General features: G+C 43.0%; 1 protein-coding gene across 1 annotated transcript in view; it reads left to right on the top strand.

The window, feature by feature from the left end:
* The first annotated feature begins 8,508 nt into the window (after positions 1 to 8,508).
* b3gat2 (beta-1,3-glucuronyltransferase 2 (glucuronosyltransferase S)) overlaps positions 8,509 to 18,065 on the top strand; it is a 108,913-nt gene continuing 99,356 nt past the window's right edge. Inside the window, exon 1 of the mRNA XM_085800991.1 lies at positions 8,509 to 9,500. Coding sequence (XP_085657117.1) covers positions 8,967 to 9,500 — 534 coding nt within the window. The 5' untranslated portion in view covers positions 8,509 to 8,966. The remainder of the gene's footprint in view (positions 9,501 to 18,065) is intronic.

Genomic DNA, 18,065 nt, shown 5'->3' on the forward strand with positions numbered 1-18,065 from the left:
TGGTGCCTTACCGGAAGGGATCACACTCTCAGCAAATCAAGAATGTATGGTTGCTTTTGTCACACTTCTTGCCAGGAAATTAATTCTTGTTAATTGGAAAAGCCCTAATGCTCCAACACATAAACGCTGGCTTGGGGAAGTACTCTCACATTTGAAGCTGGAGAAATTGAGGTATTCCTCTCAAGGCTGTACTCAGAAATTCTACAATGTGTGGCAGCCATTTATTGATTACTTTAATGATAAATGTTCTGTGTTGTGCTGTGTGCTGTATTGTTGTTTTTTTGTTGTTGTTTTTTGTCTTTGATTATTTTGTTGTTTAGTGGATGTGTGGTCATACATGTATGTAATAATTGTTGAATTGTTGTATTGCTGAATTGCTGAATTGTTTAATTGAAAAATTCAATAAAAAATATTTGAATATATAAAAATACGACTGAGTTTTTTGCGACCTACAACTGCACCTCTAGATGGGAGTAATTCCTACACAATGTACCTTTAAGATTAATTTATTTTGAATTACTTACATTGGTTTCAAATATATTTCATTTTACATATGTGCTTTTATACTGTATACTACATTTGCAAATGGGTTAAAATGTTGTCTTCAAATGACAGCCCTTACAGTGACAGTCACACTGTAGCTGACATAGAGTCAGGCTGAGGGATGAGGTGGTGGCCGTACAGTCTCTCAGTGTGTCAGAGGCTGATAGGCTGAGAGCTGCGGTGTGGACTCTCCTCTGCAGACCTGGCTCCATGTCCCTCTGCTCCGCCATGTGCAGATGAGGCCTCAGCCATGTGCATCAGCGTGTGTCACTGCACCGTGTGTCCCCGGCTGCCCTCAATCACACAGGCTGCTGACATCTGACATGATGTCACGTAGTAGCCCAGCCTTCAGGATCAAATCAGCTGCATCACAAAGTCAAACCTCTCTCTGGTGACAGGCAGCTGACTCAAGTCTGTGTCAGAGCTAATTCTGTTGGAAGACACATCATCCAGGTTGACTTTAATGGGACCAGCATGTTTACTGGCCATGCGTTTAATACCCACAAAGCAGGATGTTGGACCTTCATTTGTGTGTGTGTGTGTGTTCAGAGGGCATGGGATTACCTGAACATGTAATGTATGTTTTGAACTGCATGTTGTCCTCTCACACTGACACAGTGACAGGGTAATGTTGAGCAGATTAGAGTTTTAGCATTACACACATTTCATCTCAGAGCTGCTCTGGAGACAGACACAGAGAAACAAACACTGTATGATCTAAACCTCTACACCTCTGACAGACACAAACTGCAGATGAACCCAGTATTTACAGCAAGTTTAAACTGCATAAATCAATAAGTCCAGTGTTAGAGTCTAAGGATGGAGCATGTTGCATGCACACGGTACAGACTGTAAAGCCCTGAGACACACACACACACACACACACACACACACACACACACACACACACACACACACAATATACACTGCCCATCTAAAATAAAAGTCACACACTCTAATATTTTGTTGGACCCCCTGTAGTTTTGTTAATGGCACACATTCACTGTAGCATCGTCTCAATTAGCTTCTGCAATGTCACAACATTTATTTCCATCCAGAGTTGCATTTATTTTTCAAAGATTCTCAATGTGGTTCAGGTCTGGACTCTGTGGTCACACTGGACCACATTTCTTCTTGAAGATCACGGTTCCCCACTCTCCTTCCAGTTTTTAATAATGTGTTGGACAGTTCTTAACCCAATTTTTGTTTCAGCAATCTCCCTAGATGTTTTATTTGCTTTATGCCAATAATTTGACCCTTCTGAAACAGATTAACATATTTTCCTTAACAACAGGATGTGTCTTCCAACATGGTTGTTTCAGAATTGGTTAAGGTTAAATACGTTGTTGCCAGCTGAAACATAATCATCCATGCAGTAATTATCCAATGGGAAGCTCTCACCTATTAGTTTTGTTAAATCCAAGTGGTGACACTGTAAAGGCTATATAAGGGTTTAAAGTAAATATAAAAACTATTATCTTCATATGCAGAGTATGTATCTGAACATTATAGGAGATTGGACAGACTGCTGTTTACTAAGTGTTATGATGTGTTAAAGGAGAATTCCAGTCATTTTTGACCCCTAAATCGTTGTCCTGATGGTTGGGGGGAGTAAAAACGCGACTAAAATTGATGCAGGCAAACCGGAGTTACAGCATGGCTAGACGGCGCTAGCGATAGCCACAACGCTAAAGTATGAGGGCAATTCTCTCAACCACAACAAACACTCAAAAAACAATCAAATATCTATGTTACATGACTGGAATCCTTATGACACACCACTGAACTCATAAACTGTGCAGTATAAACCGGTATAAACAGTATAAACTATGTGTTTTTGCATGTACAGTAGTCACTCACCTCAGACAGCCGAACTCTGAAACATCCTGGAAAGACATTACTATCCGATCACTGAGCGCCTTCTCCCCGCCACAAAAACAAACACTTTTTCCTTGTTGTGATGATTTCTTTACAAAAATAAACGGTGGAGCAGTGCAGTGGTAATATCCAAAATATCTCTGACCGTTTATTTTTGTAAAGAAATCATCACAACAAGGAAAAAGTGTTTGTTTCTGTGGCGGGCAGAGCAGGCGCTCTGCGATTGGATAGTAATGTCTTTTCAGGATGTTTCAGAGTTCGGCTGTCTGAGGTGAGTGGCTACATGCAAAAACACAAAGTTTATACTGTTTATACTCAGTATAACCGTACAGTTCAGTGATGTGTCATAAGGATTCCAGTCATGTACCATAGATATTTGACAATGATTTAGGGGTCAAAAATCACCGGGATTCTCCTTTAAGTTGTGAAAAAACAAAAACAGAAAAACAAATAAAAGAAAAACAAAACAAGATTGCATCATTATGAACTTTTTTCATTCACTGGCTAACACACACACACACACACACACACACTCTGATTTTGGATAGCCAACTAGCTTGTGAATTACCATGTCTCAGCTAGATGGCTTAATTAGCTAAAAGAAAACTGAGAATGATGAGGCTTCATTTCATTGCTTAAGTTACTAGAAGACAGCGTGTCTTCATTAAATCAGCTGGCTCTTTTATCCTTTGGGCTCATGTCTTTTTTCTGCCCAATGAGATTTAACTCTGTCTCTGGAGCAGAGCTGCCATTGACAAATTTGCCTGTATCATCTGACAAAGCTTTGTAATTGTAAATTATCATTTAAATTAGAAAGGCATTCCTTGGCTGTGAGAATTAACGACATGCTGAGGCAATTTGTTCAGAGCTGCTGTTCAGCAGCCGATGCTTTACATCGCCGGGGCGACTGGAACATACTGTATCTGCAGCAGAAACTTACAGCAGTGTGTATGTAAACACTGCTATTTTTGGCCTTTTCACTTCGTCTGTCATTTACATATGTACACACAGATCCAGGCACGCTCACCAGCTATGAATAAAACATGGATAATAAGCCGCAGACAGGTGAGAGGAGAAGCAGTTTGACAGGTGATTGAAGGGTGTGACAGCGAGATTCTCACAAAGACTGATGGATCAGGCGAAAAAGTTGTAATGAAAGTTTGACAGCAGGATTTAAAGGAGCAGTGCATGTGATTCAAGGAGTTTTAGATCAAACTTGTACATCACATGGCAGAAACTTTCACTCTTTGATCTGCTACATCAGGAAACAGTTGTTTCAACACCGGTAATAAACAAGATAATTTAAAATTATTTAGAAGACGCTCCTTCAGATAAATAAGATTCTCTTCAAAGTTGTGCATCAGCCTTACAACCTTACTTAATAAGGAGCTGAGATCTCTTCACGTCTTATATTGCTACATGACATTTATTCATAAGTAAAGCATTTAGTAATTTTAATTTTGATAAATGCTATAGTATACTATATAGTATCATATTGTATTGTGTCATATACTTTGGCACCATATCAGAACACTTAAACTGTTCTCCATACCAAAGCAGATCAATAGAATAAATTAACAAATTACACTTACTTTTTAAACATATGTTAACACATCCGCCTAGTTAGTGATCCAATGATAGTTGACAGTACTGTTTCACGAGCCCAATGTTGCTACCGGGCTGTTCTACATGGAGGAAAATGAAAGAAATCCTTCTTCTTACTAAAAATATCCAAAGTGATCTTAGTCAAAACGACCTCACTTTAAGTGACATTTCTGCTAAAGCTTCATTATTACTTTAACATTGCTCATTGTGTGTGAACAAAAGGGAGAATGTGCAATCAAGGTTGATAAAGCTTTGTAATTTAATATTGAAATAAAGATTTGCTATCATCACGTCAGTCTCTTAAAAGTAATTCATCGCCTCCTAAACCCATTACTTGGTTTTCCCCCACATCACCCAGCATGAAGCTGATGAAACATGTGATACTCATTTCATTTGAGGACGACGTAAAACCCAACAACACTCAAAGTGTTAAACAGCCCCCCCCTTCTGTTACGCATCAGCTTTCCCAGGCTGCTACCTAATCCAAACAATCAAAGGTTCTTTCATCCTGTGAAATTATGAGCTTGTTTGCATGCTGTTAGTTTGGTGTGAACCAACTCTATTAGCATGGATCAGTGATTTCTCTTCCCTTTCCTCTCGACACATCTCGTGATCCGTGTTGTGTGCATAATTAACCATCATTGATTAGCTTCTCGGCTCAAGTAGAGCACACCAGTAAAGCGCACTTATCTGTTTCAAGGACCCTTAACTGGTTTCTGCGATAGACCAGTGACCCCTGTTTGATCCAATTCTGCTTTGATGAACCCCACCTGAGAAGTCAGCTGTGCTTGGATACGACCTTGGACGGCCAGGGTGGTGGGGGACTGTGTATCCTCAAGGACAGTGTGTTTCTGTCTGCCAAGATGGCCACTGTGTGATGAAGACAAGATGTCAGAGCCTGTCGTCCGTATAGCTGATCAGAGAGGAAGCGCCGTTCCACCTCTCTGCACCAACAACATCATTTCATGGCTGTGTCTACTGCTGTGCACCCAAGAACACTCTGTGCTCCTGTGAGCCAAACTAAGTTGTCAGATGTACGGTGGCCCAGACAACTCATCACGCCACACCTTATAAGAAGATTACACAAAACACAAACAACTTTTTGAAAAAAAACCATCACCAATCTGACAACAGAAATACACAAATGTGCTTCTTAAATCCTGTCTGGGATATGTCCCAACACGGCTCATCACCTTTTTAGTGTCCTGTGAAAACACTTCTGTTACATTGTGTGCATTTGTGTGATTGGTTGTGTTACATTTATGGTGTGTGTGTGTGTGTGTGTGTGTGTGTGTGTGTGTGTGTGTGTGTGTGTTGTGGATGTTTTCTTTCTTTGTGTTTTGTCTAATTTCATTAAGTGCAGTGTGTTGGTGTCTCTGTGTTAAAGGAAAATTTCACCAAAAAATGAAATTCAGTCATTATTTTATTTTATATATTATTTTTATTTTATTCCTCAAAGTGCATCTGGAGGCCCAGGAGGGGGGTTCATAGTCCAACGAAATCCTTATATGAGAGTCAATAGCGCCTGACACAAAAAGATCCATAAAATTACACAAAAACCATTTAATATTCCTCCACACTGCTCATCCACTGCAACCAAGGGCTCTATTTTCGTGAACTAGGTGCAGGCGGAGCGGATCAGGCCTGCGCCTCGCCTTCGCTTCGCCAACGGGGAGTGGTCAGGAGCAGATTGTGATTTTCCTTCGAGACGCAGCGGAGTGCATCCCGCCTACTTCCCTCCCACCGGCGCAAATGGCATAGAGGGAGGAGAGAAGGCGTGGAGTGGGTTTGACACAGCCGAGTCAGATCTTCACCAATCAAATGAGCTCCTCTCCTCGCCTTTAAATCCGCCGCGCGCGCAAGGCGGACGTTTGATTTCACCGTGGAAGAGAAGATTTGAATCAGCACCTACAGATAACAGCATAGACATTCAGCACATCTATATCGATTGTCCCGTCACACTGATGACAGATCAAAGGCTGCACAGATGAAAGATGAGGATGGATTACTGCTGTGTTGACACTACACGATTATCTGCTATATTTATGTATTTACTTATTGATTTATTGAGCCGCATCGTCACGCGACCATAACAAATAAAACTGAAAACAAATAAACTATCATCTCTCACAGCAAACCACAATCAGCCTGGCATCATAGTGAGCAGATATTAACATATCCATCTCAGGTAAATTCTAAAGAAAAAAGAAAAAGAGAGACGCTCTGCGATGCTTCCGTTACGCACAGCTGTGTTTATGTTGTGATCTGTGCACACGTGTTTAAATATAGGTTACTAAATATGAGTGTCTTTATTAATGGAAAAGGGGTGTGTGTGTTTTGTTTTGTTTTGTTTTTTTACTGGGCAACAGCTCTCAATCTGTCAGAGCAAGTGAGACGGGAGGAAACTGATGTTCTGGTCCGGTCCAAGCTGGCAGTGTCCGGTCGCGCGAACAGACCTCACGGGCTGATGATGCAAAAGTAGTCTGGGAGGGAGGTTATGATGTTATCCAGGTCTATCTATCTATCTAACCTCACAGTGTGTAGTGTCAACACCTGCTCTTGGGACATCCACGGCTGTCTCAGTCCCTCCCTGGTTTCATCTGTGTTAATTCAGTCAGGCTGAGTTTCCATTACGCAAGCCTTTGATCTGCCATCAGTGACGGGACAATCTATAGATATAGGTGTATGTGCTGATTCAGATACAATAAATAGGGGTTATTGTGATGATTATTATTATTATTATTATTATTGTTAATTGCATTTAAATGTGCCTGGAAGTGTGGAAATCTGCCTGTGAGGTCTTGGTGACGTGTCTGCACTGCGCGCTGGGCAGTCAAATTGCCACTGCGCTGGCTGCGCTTCGCCTTGCGCTGACATTAGACCAGGTTGGAGCTGGCGAGCTTTCGGCGCACTCTCCGCGCGGTCTATCGGCAACAAATTGTCACTGCGCCACGGCGAATCTGTCGACACCTCCCCCTGCTGCGCGACCACTCCCATCTCAGCGCACAGCAGTCTGCCAATTTACCGAATCCGCTGCGCACCTTGTTGCACTGGAGGAAAATGCCACTGCGCCAGCTGCGTCAGGGCTCGCTTCGCTGCGCCCCCCTGAGTTGCGCCAGCAAAATAGGGCCCCAAGTGTTCAACCAAGTGTCTGTCCGTTCTGGGTGAGGGATCCCTCCTCTGTTGCTCACCCTGAGGTTTCTCCGGTTTTTCCCTGTTAAAAGGGTTTTCCATGGAGTTTTTCCTCAGTCGATGTGAGGGTCTAAGGACAGAGGATGTTGTTGCGGTGACAAGTAAAGCCCTTTGAGACAGACTGTTTGTAAAAACGGGCTATACAAATACAATTGCCTTGCCTTGCCTGAAGGGATATAGTCCAGAGTTTACTCGAAGCTACGTCATTTAGGACATTTAGGACACTTGGATTGCAGCCGATGAGCAGTATGATGGAATATTACAATGTTGTTGTGTAGTTTTATGGATCTTTTTGTCGGCTATTGACTCTCATACAAGGATTTCGTTGGACTACAAACTGGCCTCCCGGGTCTCCAGATGCACTTTGAGGAATAAAAAACTACTTCAGCATGAGGGTGAGTCACTAATGACTGGATTTCATTTTTTGGTGAACTATTCCTTTAACAGTATAGGGGAAGAGAGGTGACAGCACAATTCAGATGTGATGTTTGTTGCCTCTCTCACCCTTCATCTGTTGGGTCTGGGTGGTTGATATTTTGTGTTGTCTGATCCTGGGATTAAACATTTGAACATAATCCCAGGCTGTTGAACTTCCTCTGTGTCCTATACAGTAGGTGGACTGGACCTATAGTTGAAGAAACACAGACGTGAGCCACTCAATCTTTAGGAAATAGATTGATTTCATCTATAAATGTGAAAATAAATCTCTTCTCAACCTGTGAGCCGTGGAGCTAATCAGTCACCCAGAGACACCCAGTCCATTTATCATGGCACTTTTAAAACATGAGGTATGTGCTGCATGGGTTGTTTATTTGTCCTTATACACTAAAGAAAGGTGATGGTGGTGAGAATGAAATGCAGGTTTGCAGCGGTCTGTAAGTGAAATGAGATCTTTTCTAGTGGTATCACCAGAGGGGACAGGGTTCCCTGCGGTGGTGACATATAGAGCAGCTTGATTGTCATTGTATAATTCACACTGAGGGGCCCGTTCATGGCTGTTGGGTCTCATGTCAACTCCTCCAATTTTTTTTTCATTTCATAATTGATTCTTGACAAACAACACAGGCATCATAAGCAGCTCTCTCCCTCTCTGTGTGTCTATGTCTCTTTATTAGCTGGGTTTATTCTCAGCGGACACTGATGCACAACATAACAAGGCCTCTCTCTCTCCCTCTCCCCCTCCTCTCTCTCTCTGTTACACTCTCTCCCTCCCCAGGTTCTCCTCTCTCTACCCAGTCTCCCCTCCTCTCTGCACCTGCTCCTCCCCTCCTGCCTTATTATCCTCAGACTCCGAGCAGCGCTCCGTCCTCGCCAAGTGATGCTCCTCGGCGGGGCGGCGCACATCGCTGCACGGAGGACAGCTCCGGCTCGGTTTGTCCTCCGAAAAACACGCACTAAATAACGGCTGGGCATGTGAATGTAACGGGACTGGAGAGAGAGAGAGTGAGCCGGAGGAGGACAGAAACGACGAAGAAACACTCAAGTCCCATCCGAGAGAAGAGAGGAGAGGAGGAGGTGGGGGACTACGGGGGAAGCGGTCCCGTTGGGACGGGGGACGCAGCGGAAGGTTCAGCGCTGCAGCTCCATAGTTTGAAATTGACTTGAGATGCTGTTTTTCTTGTCTGCTGGTGAAGATTAAAAGCACAGGATTTAAAGAAGCGGGGTCTTGGAGTTGCGGTCGGTCGGTGTATTTTCTGCGTGTGATGGAGTGAGTGGAAGAGAGGGCGCGCGGTAACTTCAGCCTCGCCATGAAATCGGTGTTTTTCAGTCGCTTCTTCATCCTGCTGCCCTGGGTCCTCATTGTCATCATCATGATCGATATCGACAGCAAACGGACGATCCGGACTCCGGTGGCCGGTCGGACCGGCAGGACGCAGCGGGGAGCCCGGACCGGCGCGCCGGGACCCGGCATCAGCCAGAACCAGTCTTCCCTGCCGGTGATCTACGCCATCACTCCGACCTACACCCGTCCGGTGCAGAAAGCGGAGCTGACCCGGCTGGCCCACGCCTTCCGCCAGGTGCCCCGCTTCCACTGGATCGTAGTGGAGGACTCTACCACGCGCACGGACCTGGTGGCGCGCTTCCTGGCCCGGTGCGGGGTGCCGTACACGCACCTGCATGTGTTCACTCCCCGCAGGTTCAAGCGCGCCGGGATGCCACGCGCCACCGAACAGAGGAATGTGGCGCTCGCGTGGCTCCGGCAGCACCGGAGCAGGCGGGACGCAGGCGTGGTTTTTTTCGCGGACGATGACAACACGTACAGCCTGGAGCTGTTCTCCGAGGTAACCGACGTCTCTGTCTGTGCCCTGTGTCAGTGCGCGGCTGCGCCGGAGCAAAGCATTTACACTGTGGACTTTAACTTTTCTCAGTTAAAATGCACAAGTTTGACCTAAAATAGACCAAATGATTATTTTATAGGCATCTATGATTTAGAGGTTGGTAGTTTGAAAACCATAAAGTGGAAACACATGAAGCATGAAGCTGCTTTTATCCTCACAGACATGATGGAGAAACATTTACTTCAGCAGAAGCAGCAGCATCACATTTCTCAGCTTCATCATGTAAATATAACATTACATTTACTTTAAGTAACTGAGAAGTTTAACTCAGAAGTGTTAATGTCCACACACTCCTGATGGAATGAATGTTGGTTTTGTCCTGCAGCTTTGCCTGGTCTACCTCACACAACCCAACAGTCTGCTCAGTTGTTTAATGCGCCAGTGCTGCATCATATTTACTTTGCTGGTCCTGTTTTTGTGTGTAAAATGAAAACATAGCTTTCTGAATGATTAGATACTTTTCCAGTGGGGTGAGTGAGTTAAGCTCCAACAAGCTGATAAATCTCAGAAACATCCCTCCAAACCCTGATTCATAGGATTTGTCTCTCAGATTGAGACACTGATGTCATGTGGTGGTTCTAGCATGTGGCTGCTGTTCACGGCATCAGCTCTGTGAGGTTTAAGGATCAATTCCCCCCTTGTCTGATTGTGCTGTTACTGCTCTGACCATTATGCAGCACAGACCAAAATCATTGTTGGCTATTCCCCCAATGGGATCATTTCAGAGGCATTCAAACATTGAAATTCACACATTCTTCATTTTGATGGGATCCCACTGGAGCCCAGCTAAAATAAAACTCTCCGGGGGAGACTCCAGACCTTGTTTTTTTAGAGGCACTTATCTCACCTGGAAGGCCGTTGCTAAACCAGTTTATTGTAGTCGAGCATCTGGCGAAAACCACATGGACACTCGGTATCAAAGCAGACTTACAGAGACAGGGAGTGGGAGTTGAGTGAAGGGTAAAAGAGTGAGAGACAAAAAAGCTGAAAAGGAAGAGGGAAGGAGGACTGACTGACAGAGAGAGAGAAGATAGAGATGGACGGTGGTGCTGCTGTCCAATTCTCTACTGATCCACGAGCCAACACAGAATTCATAAGCAGCAGTGTGTGTTTGTGTGTGTGTGTCTATGCTTCAATGAAATTATCTTTATTTAGTGCTTTCCAGTTTTGTGATCTTAATTTCTTGCTCTTATCTGTATATTAGTGTAATTCAGTGTTTTAACCTTGGGGTCAGGACCCCACGTGGGGTCGCCTGGAATTCAAATGGGGTCACCCGAAATATTTAGTAATTGATTGAAAAAAAAATACTGATAAAAATATATTATATACAGTATATACACTACACACGATCTTAAACAACTGTATTCTATACTTTCACTTTCTCGAATATAAAATCAAATAAAATGCAGCAGATAACAATATCTGAGCTGGAGCATCTTGACACAATGATCATGAGATTGTGGGGGTCGCCAGAAATTTGTGATGTCAAAATGGGGTCACAAGCCAAAAAAGGTTGGGAACCACTGCACTAATATGAGACACTGTAAATCTTCTGGTATATAAATACTGATAAAAACATATTGACTCAGTGTCTGCAGATCTGAGTTGGGCAGCACCAGGCTGGATGATGTGTCAGTGTCGAGTCAGCGTGCCAGCAAACTGATAGCGAGTTTGTTTACGTTGTTGCCTGCACATGTATGGGTGTCTCCGTCCAGATCGCTATAAACGATCAGCAGTCATTTAACTTAATGCTACACTGTGTTCTAGTCATCCAGATAATGATGACAGACAAACAACTAGCGGTGTCAGCAGCAACAAAACAATCCTCTCATTCTGAATGCACAAACATGCTGAGAGAATGCTTCTCTGATTACTGATTGCTGCTTTTGATTACTGCCCTTCACAGATTTCTGGCCCCAGATCAGACTGCACAACATTCTGATATCAAGAGTTGAAATAATAGATCTTAAACTGAAGGGATATACTTTGTGTGATGGTATACCTCAACTTCAGTGTAAATGATCTAGTGGTAAAAACAGTGTTGATCTTTAGGCATTTGAAAGTGAGAACATTTGAACCGTGTTCTGTTCTTTCTTGGGCGTTTTATTTGCTGAATAAATGCTGCTTCCTTGTATTGAAACATGTTGATTTGTGAAGGCGTTGTCTATTCAATCTCAACATCCATATAAAATCTGCTCTGCAAACAGTGAGCTAAACCAAAGGTACATTTATATTAAGGATGTGTGATGCACAGATCTGGATTCTCGGGGTGCTGGCTGTTTTATACGACAGGTCTAAATCTGGTTCATCAGCAGAGATGTATGAGGCTGCAATATGATTGAAATCTATATCACCATTATTTTAAATTTCACTTTGGCACCTATGTTTCTTTGTTCTTTATACTTCATCACTGAATAAGCCCAGATAACGGACACATGTTTGTTTGATGAAGCTGCTTGGGTTGAGGCTCAGTGCTGGGTGAATGTGGACCAAGATCAGTTCTGGAGAATCTTCGTTCTGAGTCAGCAAATAAACTGTCATTGCCATGTGTAAAACATGAGACGAAAAGTGAAAGTCTTTGATTTGAGCCCAACGTGATGTCCTGACATTTGGGAGTGAGGCTTTGCAAAGTGTAGTGAAGGTGGAGATGCTGCTGAGGGTGGTGGTGATGACGCTGCAGGAGATCTGGATGTGATGTGGACTCTGATGAGCTGGACCTGGTGCAGGATGTGAAGACTGGATGAAGTGAGGGACAAGTTACCGAAGTGAACAGACAACAGAGAACAGGGGAAGGTTGAGAGCAACAACGTGATTGGTGATTGAGAGAGAGACAGAGAGAGAGAGATTTTGCAATTAATTATTTACGATAGAAATGTGAAAAATATAAATAATGAAATAAAATATATATTTCTATGTAAATAGGATACAGTACAGATATTTATAATGTGCAAGTATATGGAAAAACAAAGAACATTTAAGATTCAACAAACAAACACTGCAGACACAATGTTCAATACAAATCAATTAAAGGCTTTTTAGGTCTACAGGGCTTAGTTGAGGACAGGACAGGAGTCTGGGTTGATGCTCATGTGAAGCAGTTTCTTAAAAATGACATAATCGTATTTATGAGAGGGACAGAGGTCCATCATGCTGGGCTGAAAATCCACTTACCACTAAATCTGGTTTAAAATGACAGAACGTTTGTCCAGCCGATCAATATGCAGGAGCAAATTTTTCACCTTAGCTTGCAGGGCTGAAATTTAGCCTGTTATTCCCTCTGTCACATCCCTGAAAAACAACACCTGGATTAAAAAAAAAAAAAAACTGACTGTAGTGAACCCAGCACAGTGGAGCTGAGTCTGCTCACAGTGTCAGTGTTCAATTACGGCGGCTCAGTGTAAAGAGCATCTGTTTGATTTGTTGATAGCACACTGCCTTCTCTCTGTCCTCCTGCCTTTTTCATTACCCAGCTCCTCTGTGCAGGTAATGGCCTGTCATAGAGAGATAATAGGCTGTCATATGGCAGAAATAACCTGCAGAAGCTGTCTGCAGGCTTTAGACTGATGGCAGTTACTGTACTTATGGTGGGTGGCAGCTTCATATTAGAAAGCCTTATATCATTTCAGGGAGAAAAAAAAAACGATCGAGGTAACATTCAAGCAGCTAAAACATTATTTTACCCCGACCCCTTCTGATAATGTCTCCCGCAGGGATCCACTGGGACATTTCAATGAGATGCAATGGTTTGGGAAAAATAGGCTTTGAAGGATAGAGTCACAACACTACCATATGCACACAGCAAGGCGTATGGGTCCCTGTAGTGCCCATAGTCAACCTTCATGACTACAAAGTCCCATCAACCTTGTCTTATTCTACCTCCCTCTGCTCTATAGTTTTATATTCCAATGATAATGGACAGTTTTAGGGCACCAATCAATGATTATACAATTCATATTGACACAAAAGAATCTGGATATTTGATCTACAGCATTGCAGAGCCCAACACACAAGTGCTGCATTTACACACAAATAGAAAATGTACTCATGCTTGAAAAAAAAAGAAGAAAACACAGCTACACGTCCTGTTCAATGAACACAACGTGAGTCACTCTGCTCTTGTGGACGGCTGCACTGATTGAAATAAATGGGTGTTAGTTTCATTATGATGCCTGTGAAGAAAAGTGGCTGGACTGCTCCTGTGTGGACAAACCTGGATGTGTGATGAAATGGATGAACGTCAAGAGCTCTCTGTAGTGCTGTGTTCCTCTGGTGGCTGTGTTGCTGTTGTTGCGTCATGGGAACAAACCTGCATCTTTCTAGAAAGGCTCAGAAAGAGCAATGTCCATTAAAGGGACAACGAGGAGTTTGTATTTGGTTATAAAAAGAAGTCTCATCTTAATGTGGATGAATCTACGTTACCCACACTTGTTAATGGGTCAATTTTCGATAAATATATTGTTTTGTCGTTATAGTTATGTAGTTATTATTATCTAGTGGTCGGCTCCCGGACGCTGCCCGGCGGGTCATGAGAATAACGCTGCTGAATCGCCGTTTATGGTCTGAGCTACGGCGGTAGCTATCTGATCGTCTCCGTCTTGCGCCGGTCCAAGAATTTCACCGTGCGCACAGAGGCTCATGGGAAATGTAGTGTGAAAACACTTTGCTTTCCAAAACTCCTTGTTGTCCCTTTAAAAAAACATATTTGGAAATAAATATAATGCTGAGTAGAGATAATTATAACTTGGAGATGTGTGCACCTTCAGTTCCTTCCAGTGCTACAGTAGAACTATGTAATATATATTTATACATGGGCACAGGTAAGGCTCATAACTAGTAGCTTTTGGGCTGTAAATACTAGTTTGAAAAGAAGAATCTTTCTTTCAATATTTTGAGTTTGACTAATTTTGTCCTTCTGTCAGCTACTGTGGAGCAAAAAGCAAAAGCACGTCTGACCTGCAGTTGTCCAATTAACAAAAGAGGAACGGCTGCCGGAACAGAAAATCAGCGCCACTCTTGACTCTGGGTTGTTGATTACACGAGAACTGCCCGGGCTGTTTTGAGAGAGAGTGGGCTACAAACTACCGCTGAGTAATGAGCAAAAATGTGTTACAAACCCCCCACCCTCTACTTCCTCCCCTTATGAAAAAAACATTGGTACATAAGCAAATGTTTAACAAGCCTTCCTGCCCCCCCAACTCCTTTACACTCTGGCAGCAGAGCTGGAGCGAGAAATCAGGTGGAAAGGCGTTTAGCAAGGAGAGGAGAATTAAGAGGAGGATTCCGTGTTTCCGTGCGGCAGTCAGATCTCCGTTTGGCATGGTTTATTGTGCACACGACACGTTACGGCTCAGTTGCCTCCTCGCAGTCAATAGTGTCAGCAAGAGTGCTGATTTAATATCCCCCCGCCATGCAGCCCTCCTGTGATTGGCCCTTAACACACACTGTTTTCCTGCTGCTGGACCTCCATCGCACAAGGTCACCTTTAAATGAATCTATAGACATTCAGAAATATCCCTAAAAAAGGTTGGGCTGCTCTTTTTATTTTCCAGAGATGTGTTCTTGTAGAGACAAGCTTGGTAAACAACATTTAAACCTTCGCTGGACTGTAAAACTCAATTTACACACAGAGTTAGAAACTCCATAAGCCAAAGTGAATGAGTCCCTGTTGGGAAACCAAGGATGAAGATTGTGTTTTATTTTGGCGGTATGGTAACAAAAAACAATCAAACAAAACAAACAAACAAACAAACAAACAAAATATATATAAATATAAAATAAATAAATATATATATTCTGCATCCTTTCCTGCTTCAATTTATTCTCACTTCAGCTCTTATTCACTTTGTAACAACTTGAATTCAATTCAATTCAATTCACCTTTATTTAAAGTGTAAAATCACCAAAACATGGTCTCAGAACACTTTACAGGACAACACACACAGAGGAGAGAATTAGAGATGACAATTAGGCCAACATGACAGAACAGCAACAACAACAACAGCAACAGCAACAACAACAACAACAACAACAACAACAACAACAACAACAACAACAACAACAACAACAACAACAACAACAACAACAGAAACAGTGACGATAGTGACACGAAACAAAGAACAAAAATGAAGCAAAGACAAACAACAGAACAGAAATAAAACGTGCTATCAGGCTATACCGTATGTTTGAGAAAATAGATGGGTCTTTAGTCTGGATTTGAAAATGGTTATGGAATCTGCATCTCTAACTGATTGCGGGAGCCTGTTCCAGAGGAGTGGGGCACGGTGGGAAAATGCTCTTCCGCCTGCTGATTTTTTGTTGACTTTGGGGACCATTAGGTAGTTACCATTCTGTGAGCGGAGGGCACGTGTGGGAGTGTATGGGATGAGTAGGTGTGACAGGTATGGAGGTGCAAGTCCATGTAGGGATTTGTAGGCCAGTAGGAGTAATTTGAAATCTGATCTGGATTTGATTGGGAGCCAATGGAGTGAGATTAGAGCTGGGGTTATATGATCAAATTTCCTAGTTTTGGTGAGTATTCTGGCAGCTGTATTTTGGACAAGTTGTAATTTGTGTGTGCTACGGTGTGGTAGGCCGGAAAAGAGAATATTACAGTAGTCTAATCTGGATGAAACAAAAGCATGAACCAAAATCTCTGCGTCTGAGGTACTTAGGAGAGGACGGATCTTTGTAATGTTACGGAGATGAAAAAATGCTGTCTGGGTGATTTCCCTGATGTGTCTGTCAAAAGACAAGGTGGAATCAAAGGTCACGCCGAGGTTTTTAACTGTATGGTGTGGAGTGATAGTACAGCCATCAATGTTTAGCCTAAGGTCGGTGAGGAGTGGTAGATGGTTGGTCGGGCCTACGACTAATATTTCAGTTTTGCTTGCATTCAAACGTAAGAAGTTTTGTGACATCCAGTCAGTGACAGCAGCTAGGCAGGATTCAAGATTTGCAAGATGGGAGTGATCGTCGGGTGTAATTGGTATGTAAATCTGCGTGTCATCTGCATAACAGTGGTAGCTAATGCCAAATCTACGAAATACTTCACCAAGGGGGAGTAAGTAAATGCCAAAAAGCAAGGGACCCAAGACAGAACCTTGTGGAACACCAAACTGCACTGAGGAGGATTCGGATGTGGTGTTGTTATATGAGACACAATGCCTTCTGTCGCTCAGATATGATTTTAACCAGGAGAGTGCAGTACCGTGGATGCCTACGTAGTTGGATAAACGGTCTAATAAAATGATATGATCAACAGTGTCGAACGCTGCGCTTAGATCCAGGAGAATGAGGAGGGAAGAAGAATTGGAGTCTGATGCAAGGAGAAGGTCATTGGTTACTTTAGTGAGAGCAGTCTCAGTACTGTGAAGTGATCTAAAACCTGATTGAAAAGGGTCACAGAGGCTGTTGCGTGAAAGGTGATCAATTAGTTGACTTGAAACTATCCTTTCAAGAACTTTGGAGATGAAAGGTAGGTGTGAGATTGGTCTAAAATTATTCAAAACTTCAGGGTCTAGGGAAGGTTTTTTGAGTAGTGGTTTGATCACAGCAGCTTTGAGAGTGTTAGGGACAATGCCAGATGACAGGGACCTGTTTATAATGTTGAGTATGGGGGTGCCTAGGATAGGAAGAAGTACTTTAATTAATTTTGTAGGTAGTGGGTCATATAAACAGGTTGTTGGTTTAGATGAAAGCACTATCCTAGAAAACACATCTAGAGAAATTGACTCAAAGTTCCAGAGTGTCAGAGTCTCATCTAGGATTCTTACTGGGCTAGAAGAGGGCTCTGGACCCTTCCTGAGTAGATGGCTGCCAATTTCATCTCTAATACAGGAGATTTTGCCATTAAAGAAGTGAAGGAAATCGTCAGCAGTAAATGAAGAGCTATTTTCTGGAGGTGGTTGGCGAGTGAGGCTTGCAACAGTGTTGAATAAAAATTTCGGATTATTTTTGTTATTGTTAATAAGAGATGACAGATAAGATGTTCTGGCAGCGGAGAGCATGCGTTTGTAGTCCTGAAGACTGTCACTCCAAGCTAATCGGAAGACCTCAAGTTTGGATGAGCGCCATTTGCGTTCCAGTTTTCTACAAATGCGTTTTTGTGCACGAGTGGTATCATTGAACCAGGGAGAAGGTTTTCTGGAGCGACGCGTTTTTATGCGGAGGGGCACAACAGAGTCAAGCGTGGTACTGAGGATTGAATTAAAATCATTTGTGAGGTCATCAAGAGAAGCAGATTGTTCTGGCAGAGAGGCAAGAGAGACGGGGAGCAGAGCAGCAAGCTTGTCAATGGTGGAATCATCAATTCGGCGGCTACTAAAGGTGTCAGTATGATTTGATCGCTGATGAAACAGGTCAACTCTGAATTTAATAAGGCAGTGATCCGAAAGTACTGAAGGATATGACAGAACTGACAGGTCGGAGACGCTAATACCACGTGTGAGTACAAGGTCCAGTGTGTTACCATTAGAGTGCGTTTGTTCATGGACCAGCTGAACAAAGCCA

Source organism: Trachurus japonicus, chromosome 15, assembly GCF_045865225.1.
Source record: "Trachurus japonicus isolate A0001 chromosome 15, Traja_1.0".
Classification (NCBI taxonomy): domain Eukaryota; kingdom Metazoa; phylum Chordata; class Actinopteri; order Carangiformes; family Carangidae; genus Trachurus; species Trachurus japonicus.